General features: G+C 42.2%; 1 protein-coding gene across 3 annotated transcripts in view; it reads right to left on the bottom strand.

Moving 5' to 3' along the window:
• LIN28B (lin-28 homolog B) overlaps nucleotides 1-13708 on the bottom strand; it is a 108106-nt gene that overhangs the window by 30465 nt on the left and 63933 nt on the right. For all 3 annotated transcript variants that reach the window (XM_054991705.1, XM_054991711.1, XM_054991697.1), the window contains exon 3: nucleotides 6559-6743. In XM_054991705.1, the coding sequence (XP_054847680.1) occupies nucleotides 6559-6743 (185 nt within the window). The remainder of the gene's footprint in view (nucleotides 1-6558; nucleotides 6744-13708) is intronic.

The following is a 13708-nucleotide window of genomic DNA, read 5'->3' as shown; positions in this document are numbered from 1 at the left end:
TACAGCTATTCATAACCTCCCTCTCTGGTATTTTGTGGTTGGCTCGACCTCCTGCAGCAGCCATTTTGTGGTTGTGCCTACCAAGCTGTGTCAGAATTTCCACAGGCTTGAAAAAGCTGGAGACCCCTCATTTAAACAATGTTTATATTTTACCTTTCCTACCATTCAAGATAACTTACAGAAAAAGATTTAAACATTCATACTCAAACAAATTAACAGCAGCACAACATGCCACCATTCCTAAAAGGTATGGAGAAACACAATTGTTTTGAGTTTTCATTTAAAGGACAAAATGTGAAAATTAAATCACTGTTTCTGGATAGAGAATTCCGTATCAGGGTGTAAGGATCCTAGGCCCCCGATGGGGGCAGGGGATTCCCCGCTCCCACCCTCTGTCCTGCCACCACTCACCTGGCTGGCAGGGGGACAGTCTCCCACATGCACATCCAGGTTAATGTCCCAGGAGTGACATTATCGCACCTCTCCGAGAAAATTCCCATGCTTTGCAGAGGGCTGATTTGGGCCTGCGCAATGATTTCACATCCCAAAAGTGACATCATTGCACACACCCAGGAGTGCATATACACTTTGTGCATGAAGAAAGAGCAAAAAGAAGGTAAGTGCCAGGTTCTTCCTCCCTCCTAACAGGAGGGTAAGGAGACCTGGCAACCCTATCAGGCTGCCATTACAAAAGAAACCCTATTTTCAATGTTACATTTTCCCAGCACAAAATGTACCAGGTTGTACCCTACAATGCTGTTCTCATAGTGGCAGAGCTTTCTGTCAGCAAAAGAGCCTCCTTATGCTAGATGAATTAAGTTGTAAGATATAGCCTAGTGAATTAATCCACCATCAGAGCAGAACCTCAAGGGAAAGGTCTGAATAAATGGAGAAATACAAATTTGTTGTACTACATCAGACAGATAACAATGGCCTTCTCACCTCTGTGCAACAAATGCAGTATATCTCATTTTGAGGGCCTGCAAAGTTGATCAGTTGTGGTGAGGAACGATGGGTAATATTTAACCCTTTGGGTACATTGTTGTCCTGTTGTTCTTTCATGGGACCTTACAGAATGCTACAAGGCTGCATGGCTCCAGTTGCTCACTCTTCTTTCAACTCCCCTTACTCTAGAATGAAAGTGGAGTATTTACATTACGGGTTTTTTTTTTTTGCGAAGGGGGGTGTTCATATTGTGTTGTTTTCTATATCAAGTGGGAGAAACACTGATGTAAACAATATGAAGCATAATCCAGCACCACGGACTTAATGGAACTTTGGTTTTAACAAAGAGCTATGAGCCCCAATTTACTTGCAGCAAATACATTTTCCTATACTTTTACTTAAATGTGTATTAACACAACCAAGAAGACAAATGGAAATTAAATTAATGTAGTTGTTCTGAATAAGATTAAACTTGCAACATATAAGCAATTTAACCCTCATGCATTAATCAAAGTAGATCCATGTATCTGAGGAGAAATCAAAGCAGCCCTGTTAAACTTTGATGTAAAAGGGTACCACAACATTAATTGCAGACAATGAAATGAGAGCAGTCTGTGGTTTGCTATTGTTTGCCAAGCTGTCTGAACTAAAGTAAATTGATCAGCATTTAAACGGTCCAAAAGCTAAAGAGTAGAAACCAATTTTAGTCATTTCTAAGATGTAGAAAGCGAGTTCATGCAACACCAGTGTAAAATAAATCATGTTTGGTGTTCCACCCAGAATGGGATACTTGAAAAAGGCCCTCTGCTATGACACCCAATATAACATTAAGATTATAAATTAATGAAGATCAAAGCCAAGAAATTGCTTAGCTCATGTCTATATTTCAAGGAGGGCTTTCACAACCTATGCCTCGCACTGCGCAATGCCTGGGGTTTTTCTTTGTTTGAAAAATCTGCCAAGCTCCGTCTGTGCTTGCCTATCTTCTTTACCCTTCTTCCACACCATCTTTCTTCTTGGAACTATCCATGAAATCATTTTACCCCTATTTTTGCACATGCTCATCAATACCAGTTGTATTATTAATAATCCACTGTAACATACATTAAACTATAAGCCTTCAGGGACTAAACATTTCAGTCAGCTCAAGGCCCGTTTTACTTGTACATCCCTATCACTCTCCCATTATCAGTACAGATACTTGTTATTATAAATGTTAACAGCATGTTTTCAAATTGTTCAGTATAACTAATATTGGAGATTGAACATGCAGGCTTGAATATGTCTGCAATGCAAATGTTGATGTCATGAAGTGCTATACTGGTTAGAACATTGGAATGGGACATGGTAGATCCAGGTTAAATGGAGGAAGGGAGAATGAGGTTTATAATCCCTTTGAGGGGAAAAGCAGGACATAAATATATAAACAAAAAAGTGCTATGCACAAACATCTAGGAAAGCCAACTATTTCCTGCTTAATGTATTGTCGAAGGCTTTCACGGCCGGAAAACGATGGTTGTTGTGGGTTTTCTGGGCTGTATTGCCGTGGTCTTGGCATTGTAGTTCCTGACGTTTCGCCAGCAGCTGTGGCTGGCATCTTCAGAGGTGTAGCACCAAAAGACAGAGATCTCTCAGTGTCACAGTGTGGAAAAGATGTTGGCAGGTCATTTATATCTACTCAGGAGGGGTGGGGTTGAGTTGAGTCATCCTGTAAGAGTTTCCCAGGGTGTAGAATGCTAATGGCGGGAGGCTTCACTGTATCCTGAGGAGGTTCTTTTGCATATGGATTGGTACTTGATGTGCTAATCTTCTCTGCAGGGCTATTGTCGGGTATAGAGTGTTTTGTTAGCCTGGTGTTTTTCAGAACTGGAAACCATGCTCTGTTCATTCTTAAGGTTTCTTCTTTCCTGTTGAAGTTTTGCTTATGCTTGTGAATTTCCTGCTTAACCTGCCAAGTTTTTAAATTTCAACAGCACATATTGACCAGAAGCTGGTAGTAGCTACCTCATCTGAACAATAATGTCACAGATCTATACAGAATAGTCTTCAGCAACTCCAAGTCAGGCAGTCTCTCCAACCACACCTACGTTTGAGTTGGATCACTCCTACCCAAGTCTAATCTCAACTTAAATCACAGAATTACCCAGGATTTGTCATTCTCCTGTTACATAACAACATAAAAGAAAATTTTTAATTGACCTCCATGTATAAGATATGAAATGCTTTAGCACCTAAGACATGCTGTTCAAGGACATAAATGCTCAAGATGTTGCATTCCAGCTACTGTACCACCAAAATATGTCCCTATTAGAGGTGGGCACGAACTGTGAAAAAAACAAACCCTGCAATTCGTGGTTTGTGGCGTTTCATGAACCACAAACTGGGGCAAGTTCATGAACCAGTTTGTGGGGTTTAAATGCCCCTTTCCATGCCGCTTCGCAGTGGCACGGAAAGGGGCATTTAAATCCCCTGATCAGCTGCTTGTTGGGGATCTCCCTAACAAGCAGCTGATCGAAGCCGATGGGGGTTTAAATGCCCGTTTCCATGCCGCTACCCATGCCCAAAGCGGCAAGAAAAGGGACATTAAAACTGACAAGCAGCTGAACATTTAAACAGTGGTGCTTGGCAGGCCGGCCAGCCAAGCCTCACCTGCTCTTTAAATGGCCATTTCACTGTATTCTGTTCTGTAGCTCACTAATAAGTGTTTGAGCTTCAGGGGTTTCAAGAAGAGTGTTAGCTCTCGCTTCCATGTGGTGGGCCTAACAAGCTGGCTTCAATAAATTGCCCTCTTGACAAAGGGGGGCCTCATGGGCTAATGGGAGAACCTCAAAATTCCCTTCAATTGAAAGTGAAAGGGGGAAGTGATCGCCTCTGAGGTAAGTTTCCACTTGCAATTTCATTTTATATGGGATTACATCAGAGGAAACTAAAAAATAGTCTATCAAACTTGCACTTCTATTTGAGAAGAATGTATACTCTCCCTGTTCATCAATACTGGCCTGCCTGTTCAGGATTATCATGTTGGAAATGGCCATTTCCCCGCCTCTCCAAATGGCAGGGAAATGGCCATTTAAACTTCGTGTGGGGCTTGGCTGGCCGGCGGAGAACTTCTGGCTGGCCAGCCAAGCCCCGCTGTCTAAATGGTCATTTCCCTGCCGCTCCGAGCATTTAAACAGCAGGTGGGGCTTGGCTGGCCAGCTAGGAACTCCCGGCCGGCCTGCCAAGCCCCACCAGCAGATCCCCCTATCAAGCCGGTGTTAGGTGAATGAACAGCAGCGCAGCAAGTTTAAAATTCCTCCATCTCCCCTCCATCAGATGAAGGAGAAAGCAGTGACCCAGGAAGCTGAAACTTGCTGCGGCCGCTGCTGCCTCCTTCATCCGATGGAGGGGAGACGGAGGAATTTCCCCGTCTCCCCTCCATCGGATGGAGAAAGTGGCAGCCCGGAAAGTTTAAACTTGCTCTGGCTACCGCTGCCTCATCCATGCGATGGAGGGGAGATGGGGGAATTCCTCCATCTCCTCTCCACTGGGTGACTGAATGTCAGCGCAGCAAGTTTAAACTTGCTAGGTTGCCGCTTTCCCCTTCACCTGATGGAGAGGAAATGGGGAAATTCCTCCATCTCTCCTCCATCAAGTGAAGGAGAAAGCAGCAACCCAGCAAGCTGAAACTTACTGCGGTTGCCGCTGCCTCTTTTACCTGATGGAGGGGAGAAGGGGGAATTCCTCCATCTCCCCTCCACTGGGAGCCAAGCTACAAGTGACGCCTGACACAGGTAGGACACTTGTCAGCTTCCCTCAAGTCCCTCTATTTAAATGGGCATTTCCCCACAGCGGGGAAATACCCATTTAAAGAGCAGGTGGGGCTTGGCTGGCCGGCTGGGAACTCCTGGCCGGGTAGCCAAGCCCCACCTGCTGTTTAAAAGGGCCATTTCCCTGTGTAAGGAAATGTAGGCATCATGGTCTTGCAGCTGTAATGGAGAGCTAAGCTGTAAAATCAGGACACCTACATTTCCCACCAAAACTTGAGGTAAGCTGACAAGTGTCCAACCTGTGTAAGGCGTCATTTGTAGTTTGGGTCTGGGTAATTAAATGTCAGTGCGGCAAGTTTAAATTTGTCACTTTCCCCTTCACCTAATGGAGGGGAGATGGGGAAATTCCTGCATCTCCCCTTGATTGGGTGAATGAGTGGCAGCACAGCACGTTTAAACTTCCCGCACTGGCATTCAATCCCCCAATGGCTTAAAAGTTAGAAGGGCTTTTCACCCCTGCAGGCTGCACTCAGCCGCTTGCCAAGGAAACCCCTGACAAGTGGCTGAGTCAGGGGTGAAATGCCCCTCTCCCTGCTGCTGCGCAGTGGCAGAGAAACGCCCCTCTCCTTACCACAGCACAGCGTCAGGAGTTCCCAGTTGGGCAGCCAAGCCCCGCTGTTTAAATGGGTAATTCCCTGCCGGCCAGCCAAGCCTCACCTGCTCTTTAAATGGCCATTTCCCCACCACTCCGAGCTGTGGGGAAATGCCCGTTTAAACTGTGTGTGGGGCTTGGCTGGCCATCTGGGAGTTCCTGACTGGCCAGCCAAGCCTCTCCCACTCTTTAAATGGCCATTTTCCTGCCACTCCGGGAGGCGGGGAAATGGCCCTTTTAAACAGTGGGTGGGGCTTGGCTGGCCGGCTGAGAGTTCTGGCCAGCCATGTCCCTCTATTTAAATGGGCATTTCCCCACAGCGGGGAAATACCCATTTAAAGAGCAGGTGGGGCTTGGCTGTCCGGCTGGGAACTCCTTACACAGGGAAATGGCCCTTTTAAACAGCAGGTGGGGCTTGGCTACCTGGCCAGGAGTTCCCAGCCGGCCAGCCAAGCCCCACCTGCTCTTTAAATGGGTATTTCCCCGCTGTGGGGAAATGCCCATTTAAAGAGCAGGTGGGGCTTGGCTGGCTTTGCAGCGACAGGGAAATGGGCATTTAAACCCCCACCAGTTTGGATCAGCTGCTTCTCGTGGATTTCCCCGACAAGCTGCTGATCCGCAGGTTTAAATGCCCGTTTCCATGTCGTTTTGCAAGCATGGAAAGGGGCAGTGGGGTTCAAAACGAGCTTCCACGAACCGCTGGTTTGGTTCATATTTCTTTTTGGTTCATATTTGGGTTCGTGCCCATGTGCTATATATGCTGCAGCTGTAGAAAAAATATCACAGCACATATGCATAATCTGTTTGACTTAATCAAATTTCTAAGCTGCACATAAAACACAAGACATTTATATGTAAGCTTAACTAAAATGTAACATATATTTGGGCGGTGTTTGATTTTAAAGAAGATATTCTTGAAACTCATTGGAACTTTCAGATAAGGTTTCCCAAATCAGAGTGTGCAATGTCCAGGAAACTGGAGCAAATTTTAAAAGTAAGCAACATTGTTAAAGGTGATGTAAGTGGGTGTCAGATGTATATTACAGTGAGTTTTCTGTATGCAAGATACAATTGGCAGTCACTTAAATCTCCTTAAACTTTGGCATTACTGCATGTAAGTCTGCAAAGAAGTATTTCTTTTACAAATCATTATAGATTATTAATATTTTCAGAAAAACTCATAAATAGAAATAAAGTTAGTAAATTAATTACCTATCTCCCTTTGGCTTTCTTTTCTGTACTGTCTTTCCTTTGGGTCGTCTCTCACTTCCTAAACAGGGAATCCCACCTGGACCTGTTACCCGTATTGATTCAAGGCCTTTGGAAGATTTCTTAAAAGTAAATTCCACTGGTTCTCCTTCTTTTAGGCTTCTAAATCCTTCCATGAAAAGCTTGCTCTGTGAACAGGAAAAATAGTCTTGGTTACCACAGACTAAAAAAAACCCCAAAAAACAAATCTGCAGTATGTTTTTTAAAAAGAAACAGGATTGTTCTGTATTGATTGTCCTCTAATGATAGTCCTACAAAAGTACAATTAGTGCAGTATTTCCTATATAAAACCCACTCAAAGCTATTGCCTCAGTTTTACACATAGGAGTTCCAGGGTGCACAATGGAAAGGTGACTGCACCATTGCACACATTTCCCAACACTGTAGTAAGCAAGAACTCAGCTGGATGGGAGCTTCATGCGTTCATCAAATAAACCTACAGAACTTTGGATTACAGCCTATAGTTATAACATTCCTCTGGCTCAATGAAAGATTCCTGAAGAATTTATAATTTTGCCATACTTAATTCCTCTCCTTTGCTGAAATTAAATAGGATTCCGGTGGAACACAAGGGGTCTAGAAGAACACCACAACTATTGCCTGAGTAGTTTTGAGTTTTAGCATTTTATTGTTACTACTTATTGGATGTTGATTTTAGTTGAGGATTGTGACTGATACACCTGCCTATTAGCCTGGATTTCAAAGTATTATAAATCACTCCAGGTCCCTGCTGATGGAAAAGTGGCTGTGAAACAAACTATTCCACCTCTTTTAAACTCTGGCTCATTTATTATTTATTTAGAAAACTTTTATGCCACTACTCTCCAGGAAACTGGGCAGCTAACAAAACAAAGCATAAAAAAGCATATCAAAAGTTGTTATATAAGGCATTTCAAATATTAGTTCATAGGATTCTGCAATTTCTACCCCATTTCCTTTGTTACTGAATGATAGAAATGAGAAAGCTTATTAAAGTGGAATTAAAAGGCCACGAGCTTGAGTGAGCCTAAGTTCAATGCCCAGACATTGAATTCTGTTTTCTTCTCACACAACACTTTCAAAACAAAGGCAAAGGGGAAGAGTGATCAATTTTTCAAACCAGAACCTCAAATTGGCTAAAAGAAAGCATAAAGATAAGTTGACTGCATATTGCCAAGGATACTGAAATCATTTTAGTATCAACCATCAGTAAGACGTATTATGCACCATGAACTTACTTCTCTCTCCCTCTGATCCATACAGTTACTTTTAAAAAGCAAATCATTACTATGATGGTTAGGAAACCAAACAAACCATGAATAAACCCAGGTTGTGAGATTTACTTTTTTCATGTAAACTTCTCCTGCTGCGAGGTAATACTAATCTCATGCCATTTCTTCTAAACAGTGTGTATGAATTATTCAGAAAAAAGTAACACTACAGATTTATGAAAATTAATTAACGATGACAAGACAGTGAAAAGCAGAAGGTGATTATTACAAATTAGTTTGGAATACGGAACAAACACGATGGGACATGCAAAGCTCATGGAACTGACTTTTGCTCATTTGTCCTATCCATGGTGTTTGGCCTGCCTAGATACCCATCCTTCTCCCTGCACACCTGCCAAACCAGCCACATGCACATATAACACCACTCTACCCACATGCCTAGACATCTAGTTCCTGCTAGAATGGGGTTCAATTGGTTGGTGGCAGAGGCTGGACATCTGGTGGTGGTGGAGGCTCCTGCTGCTTTCCACTACCTATCTTCAGTACTGTTCTCTTAGTGGCCCAAGCGGGAGGGAAGTGATGGCTCATACTCCATCTGCCTCCAGCTTTGCAAACATAGCATACAGCAGGAGCTCCCATGCCTCCTCCCCTGCCCACCAACAGCAATGGTCAAGAGACACTTCTCTGGGCAAGGGCAGACAACTTCTTTCTGTTTGTGGTTATTTTTGGAATACCTTCTTCTAAAGTTTGGGATTTTTCTGCAAACTGCAGGTGGGTTCATGTAGACTATAGGTATTTATTTATGTCATTTATAGTCCGCCTTTCTCACTAAGACTCAAGGCGGATTACATAGTATGAGATTAGTACAATCAGTGACAAATACATTTCAATACAGTATCGACATTTCCATAAACAATGCCATAAGGTAAATAGATACAAGTTTATAGTATTAGCAAGAATCCAATACAGAGTAGAAAAAATACTGAAGCAGAACATAATCAGTTTTAAGACTAACAATAGACAACATGGAGCACAGATGGTACATAGGGGTACATATTTAAAGCAGCAGATAATATAGGAGGCAAAAATGGTGATGAAGTCTATGATCCCCAACTTGTTAGTGAAGCACCTGAGACCCCATCCCTACAATGCAGCCCTCCCATTTGAGTAAAAAGCCTTTTTGAATAGTTTGGTTTTGCATCATTTACAAAAAGCCAAGATAGTGGGGGCTCTTCTGACTTCCTCAGGCAGGTCATTCCACAGGATAGGGGCCACCACAGAGAAATCCTGTGTACGGGCTGCTGCTGACTTCACCCATGTGCAGCCTGGCACCTGCAGGAGACCCTGTTCAGATGAGCAAAACTGAAGTGGAGGAACATAGGGAGGGAGGCGGTCCTGTAAGTATGCTGGACCAAAGCCGTGAAGAACTTTGTATGTAATAATACCTTGAACTGAGTATGGTAACTGATGGGTAGCCAGTGAAGCGACTGTAGGATGGGAGTGATGTTCATGCTCCTGCTCACTCCTGATAACGGTAGAGCTGCAGCATTTTGCACTAATTGGAGCCTCCTAGTTAACTTAGATGGGAGACCTATGTAAAGAGCACTACAATAGACAAGCCTTGATGTTACCATAGCATGGATCCAAGTGGCCAGATCAGCCGTGTCAAGATACAAAGCCATATTCCAGGCTAGAGTGAGGTTGTAGAAAGCATTTTTTTTGCCTCTGCCATAACCTGTTTTTCTAGTAATAATGCTGGATTTGATATAACCCCTATATAAAATATGATGTTGGGAATCTTAATGACCACAATCATAAATTTTATTGAGAAATATAGAATTTTGGTTTGACTTGTTAAATAGAGTATTCATTCTGGCCCCTGAAAATTCTTATAATTTCTAAGCAAGAAATTTCACCACCCAAATTACCAGTCCCTTGTATTTGTTTAATTATGACTTCAAGCCAAGACATAACTAAGAATTTTAGCTATACTTTTGACCTGATGTACATATTGCTAAAGCATTGCTGCAATAAACTGAAATCAGAAAGTGGGTTTGGTAAGGCATAGTTTGTGCTAAGGTTCATATCTGAAAAGTGAGAAAGCCGAAGAAGACAAGCAGTTTCTAAACCATGACGTGTCTCAACTTCATAAGTGTAAACCCTGTAAGTATAAAAAGTATGAATAAGGACTCATTTCTAAATTCACCCTTGACTGTACATGAGGAAAATGCTGGGATAGGGCAACGTAATTAGGGTTGCCAGCTTTCTACTGAGTGAGAGATCACCTGTCCTCAACTCTTGATGCTTATTGCTGCTCAGTGAGGTGATGGGAAAAACTCCTGGGTGAAATGAGGAGGATGAAGTTGACATTCCTAGTATGAAGACATTACTTCTGACACAAGTTGGAAGTGATGTCCAATTACCCAAATATGTAAACTATAGAGTCTCGGGCATATACTAGAGCATCACCCCCCATCATCACTCACCTAGCCGGTGCGGGGGTGGGTGGGTGGTAGAACAAGCCTACCGGGCACACTCTTGGGGCAGCACAACAACACTTCCACCCCAGGAATGCTCCTGTGAACCACCCCAGGAGTGCTCCTGTGCTTCACATGGGACCCAAATTGGTCCAGTGTGAAACACACACACATTCCCAGGCCTGTTCAATGACATCAATCCCAGGAAACAGAAGTTCATCTTTTCTTTTTAAAAAAGAAAAGATGAACTATAGATAGTGTGGGCAAGGGCACCACAGTGATTCTAACTAAATAAGGTTTCATAAAAAGGGTTTTGAGATTGGTATGCAAGAGTGGAAAGTGGATGGGAAAATAATTTCCTTCAGCAGAAACGGTTAAGATATGGGAGAATTAATGCAGGAGACCATGAAATAGAATGTTTTATATGGAAACTCACACCAAATATGCGGTGTTTAAGTTAAATGGCCCATCCACAGCTGATGCAGAAATTATCCCTCTTGTTCTATGTTAGGGTGACAGAATGAGGAATATTCTGAATGATTCTTACATACCAACAAACTGTCAATGCCTATCAATGCAACCCTAATGAGAATTATGCTCTTCTAAGTCCACTGAAGACAATGAGCTTAGAAGGATACAGTGCTGGTTTAGAACTGCACCGTATTCCACAGCCTTTACAGAGTTCTTATTCATTTCTGCTTTCTATCATAGCCACAACATATACTTGTTCTTGTTTTGTTATTATAGCATTATTTTAATAAAGTCAAATTTGTAATAATATCAAAAAATATGTTTGCTGAAGCATTCAAAAGATATTTTACATAGTAATTTGAATACCAGATGAGTACCCAGTTTCCTGGGGGTAAAGTGTAGATGACTTGGGAAGGCAATGGCAAACCACCCCGTTAAAAAGTCTGCCAAGAAAACATGATGATGCGACATCCTTCCATGGATCAGTAATGATTTGGTGCTTGCACCTTTTTCCTATGAATATCATATATACAGAGAAGTGTAGAAAGAACCAAAGTGACCTAGGTGGTTTCCAAATGGAGACAGGCATGTGTGGTTTCTCCATAGTTTATGCAGCTGCCAATATAATGCAGTGGCAATGGAGCTTCCACATGGTAGATTTCTCTAGTTTCCCTGCACCAGTTCCCCAGTAATAGTCATCTCCCCTATCCCAGGCCACTAGAGCTTTTTAATTTTTTTAAATAAAGGCAATTGAATACCTGGGCTTTTTTTTTCCTGGGGAAAGAGGTGGGGGAACTCTCACCTGGGGCAACTCCCGGCAGGAGATGGCACCTGTCACTACATGCACAATACATTTCTGGAAGTGATGTCAGCATGGCCGCCCCCCCCCCCCGGAGAAAGAAAGAGAAAGGAAGGGAAAGAAATGGAAAGAAAGAAAGAGAAAGGAAAGAAGGTAGAGAAACAAGGAAAGAAATGGAAAGAAAGAAAGAAAGAAAGAAAGAAAGAAAGAAAGAAAGAAAGAAAGAAAGAAAGAAAGAAAGAAAGAAAGAAAGAAAGAAAGAAAGAAAGAAAGAAAGAAGGAGAGAGGGAGGGAAGAAATAAGGAAGGGAATGAAGAATCAAAAGAAAGAAAGAATGAAAGAAAGGAAGGGAGGGAGGGAGGCTTCAGCTGGGAGGGGGGAATCCCCCTCCTCTCAGCTGAAGTTTAAAGCTCATTTGAGGCTTCCCCCAATTAGCTAAAGAGCAACGATTAAAGAGCTCCCTCGCAAGCTGGTCAGGACCACCTGAACATGTGACAGCTTTGCAGAGCTGCCGGAACACTGTTCCGGCGCATTCCAGCAGAAAAAAAGGCCTGAATATTGTTAGGCTGATATAACAGTACAACAATATGTGTAACAGGTTCTCTGCATTCATTTTGTAAAAAACAGAAATTAGTCTCTTGCCCCTTCTGCTGACTTATTTTTTAAAAAGCGAAAGCTTGGAATTCAGAATCAAAAAGAGCCCAGTAGCACCTTTAAGACTAACCAACTTTTCTGCAGCATAAGCTTTCGAGAATCACAGTTCTCTTTGGCAGATGCAGATGCAGAACTGTGATTCTCGAAAGCTTATGCTACAGTAAAGTTGGTTAGTCTTAAAGGTGCTGCTGGACTCTTTTTTGATTTTGCTACTACAGACTAACATGGCTAACTTCGGAATTCAGAGAAACTGTTGCAGAGATTGTTATAATGTTACATCGCTATAACAATATTCAATTTCTGGTTTTAAAAAAGTCGTTGCAGAAGAAATGGTCACTGTGGGAACAGTGTCCAGCAAAAATGGCTGTTGTGTTGGTGGGGAAAAACCAAACTTTCCCACCCATAGGCAACCATCTAGGCTTTACTGTACTTTCCCATCAAAGCAGGTTTGACAAGATTAGAGAGAAGATGAGGAAACCACAGAAAGTACACAAATGCACCATGGTTCTGTGTGGAAGGAGGAAAAATAAAACCTCACTTTCTAGCAGCACTGAACCCTTGGCAGGTAACGTGTTAAAATAGTCCTAATGACCTAATGTTTAAATTAAATAGGGGGCACTGACATATGAGTGGAAGTGTAAAAATAATTTACATGCTGGACATTGAAGATTTTTAGGGGTGGTATGGGAAAGAAATGACAGTTCTTTTTTTTTAAAAGTGGTATTCCTTCCCTCATCATCCAAAATGTAAATCCTACAATTAGACTTTTATATAAAGTGTAATTTTAGTCTTCAAACTCTACCACTGTATCAATTAAAAAAAGAAAATACATATTGACAAGGTAAGAAGAACCAATAGTTTAAGCCTATCAGTTTCCCCATTGCAAGTCATGGTTCTTCTCAAGAGTATAGGTTTCAAAAGTAACTAATAACAGTTGAAAGCAAAACTAAAATATTTGATCACTTATACACCTCAACAAATAAAGAGGGCAAGAAGTAGCAACATATAACATTGTATCATAATACTTCCTTGTTAAAACGTATCATCTTGGATATTCTAATAGGGACATCCTTTGCACAAATGGTATTGTGTTCTATCCTGTTCCATGTCCCATTAATTTCAATGGGGTTGCAGAGGAGAAGTTCCTCTTGCATTGTGCCCAATGTCAGTGACTGCTTCAGAATCTGACTTCCATCTACAAAAGGAAGGAAACTCCGACTTAGGGCTCATTATGGCAGTCTATTCGCCTTGATATGCGTGTGTCACTCCTATTAGCATGTGCATATGGAGGAGAGAAAGGGCTTCTATAATGAGCCTTAATTCAGAATTTCCTCTCTTTTGTAGACTTCCAGTCAGGGTCTAAACACCTGCTGATGCAGCATGGAATTGTTTGAAAAAAAAACATTCTGCTTGGAGAATTTCTCTATTATTCAATATTTCCCCCTAATTTTATTTTATTGTCTTCCAGCAGAATCAAGCCA

Source organism: Eublepharis macularius, chromosome 1 (assembly GCF_028583425.1).
Source record: "Eublepharis macularius isolate TG4126 chromosome 1, MPM_Emac_v1.0, whole genome shotgun sequence".
Classification (NCBI taxonomy): Eukaryota; Metazoa; Chordata; class Lepidosauria; order Squamata; family Eublepharidae; genus Eublepharis; species Eublepharis macularius.
The sequence above is the reverse complement of the archived record's forward strand: the minus strand, read 5'-3'. Positions and strand labels throughout refer to the sequence as shown.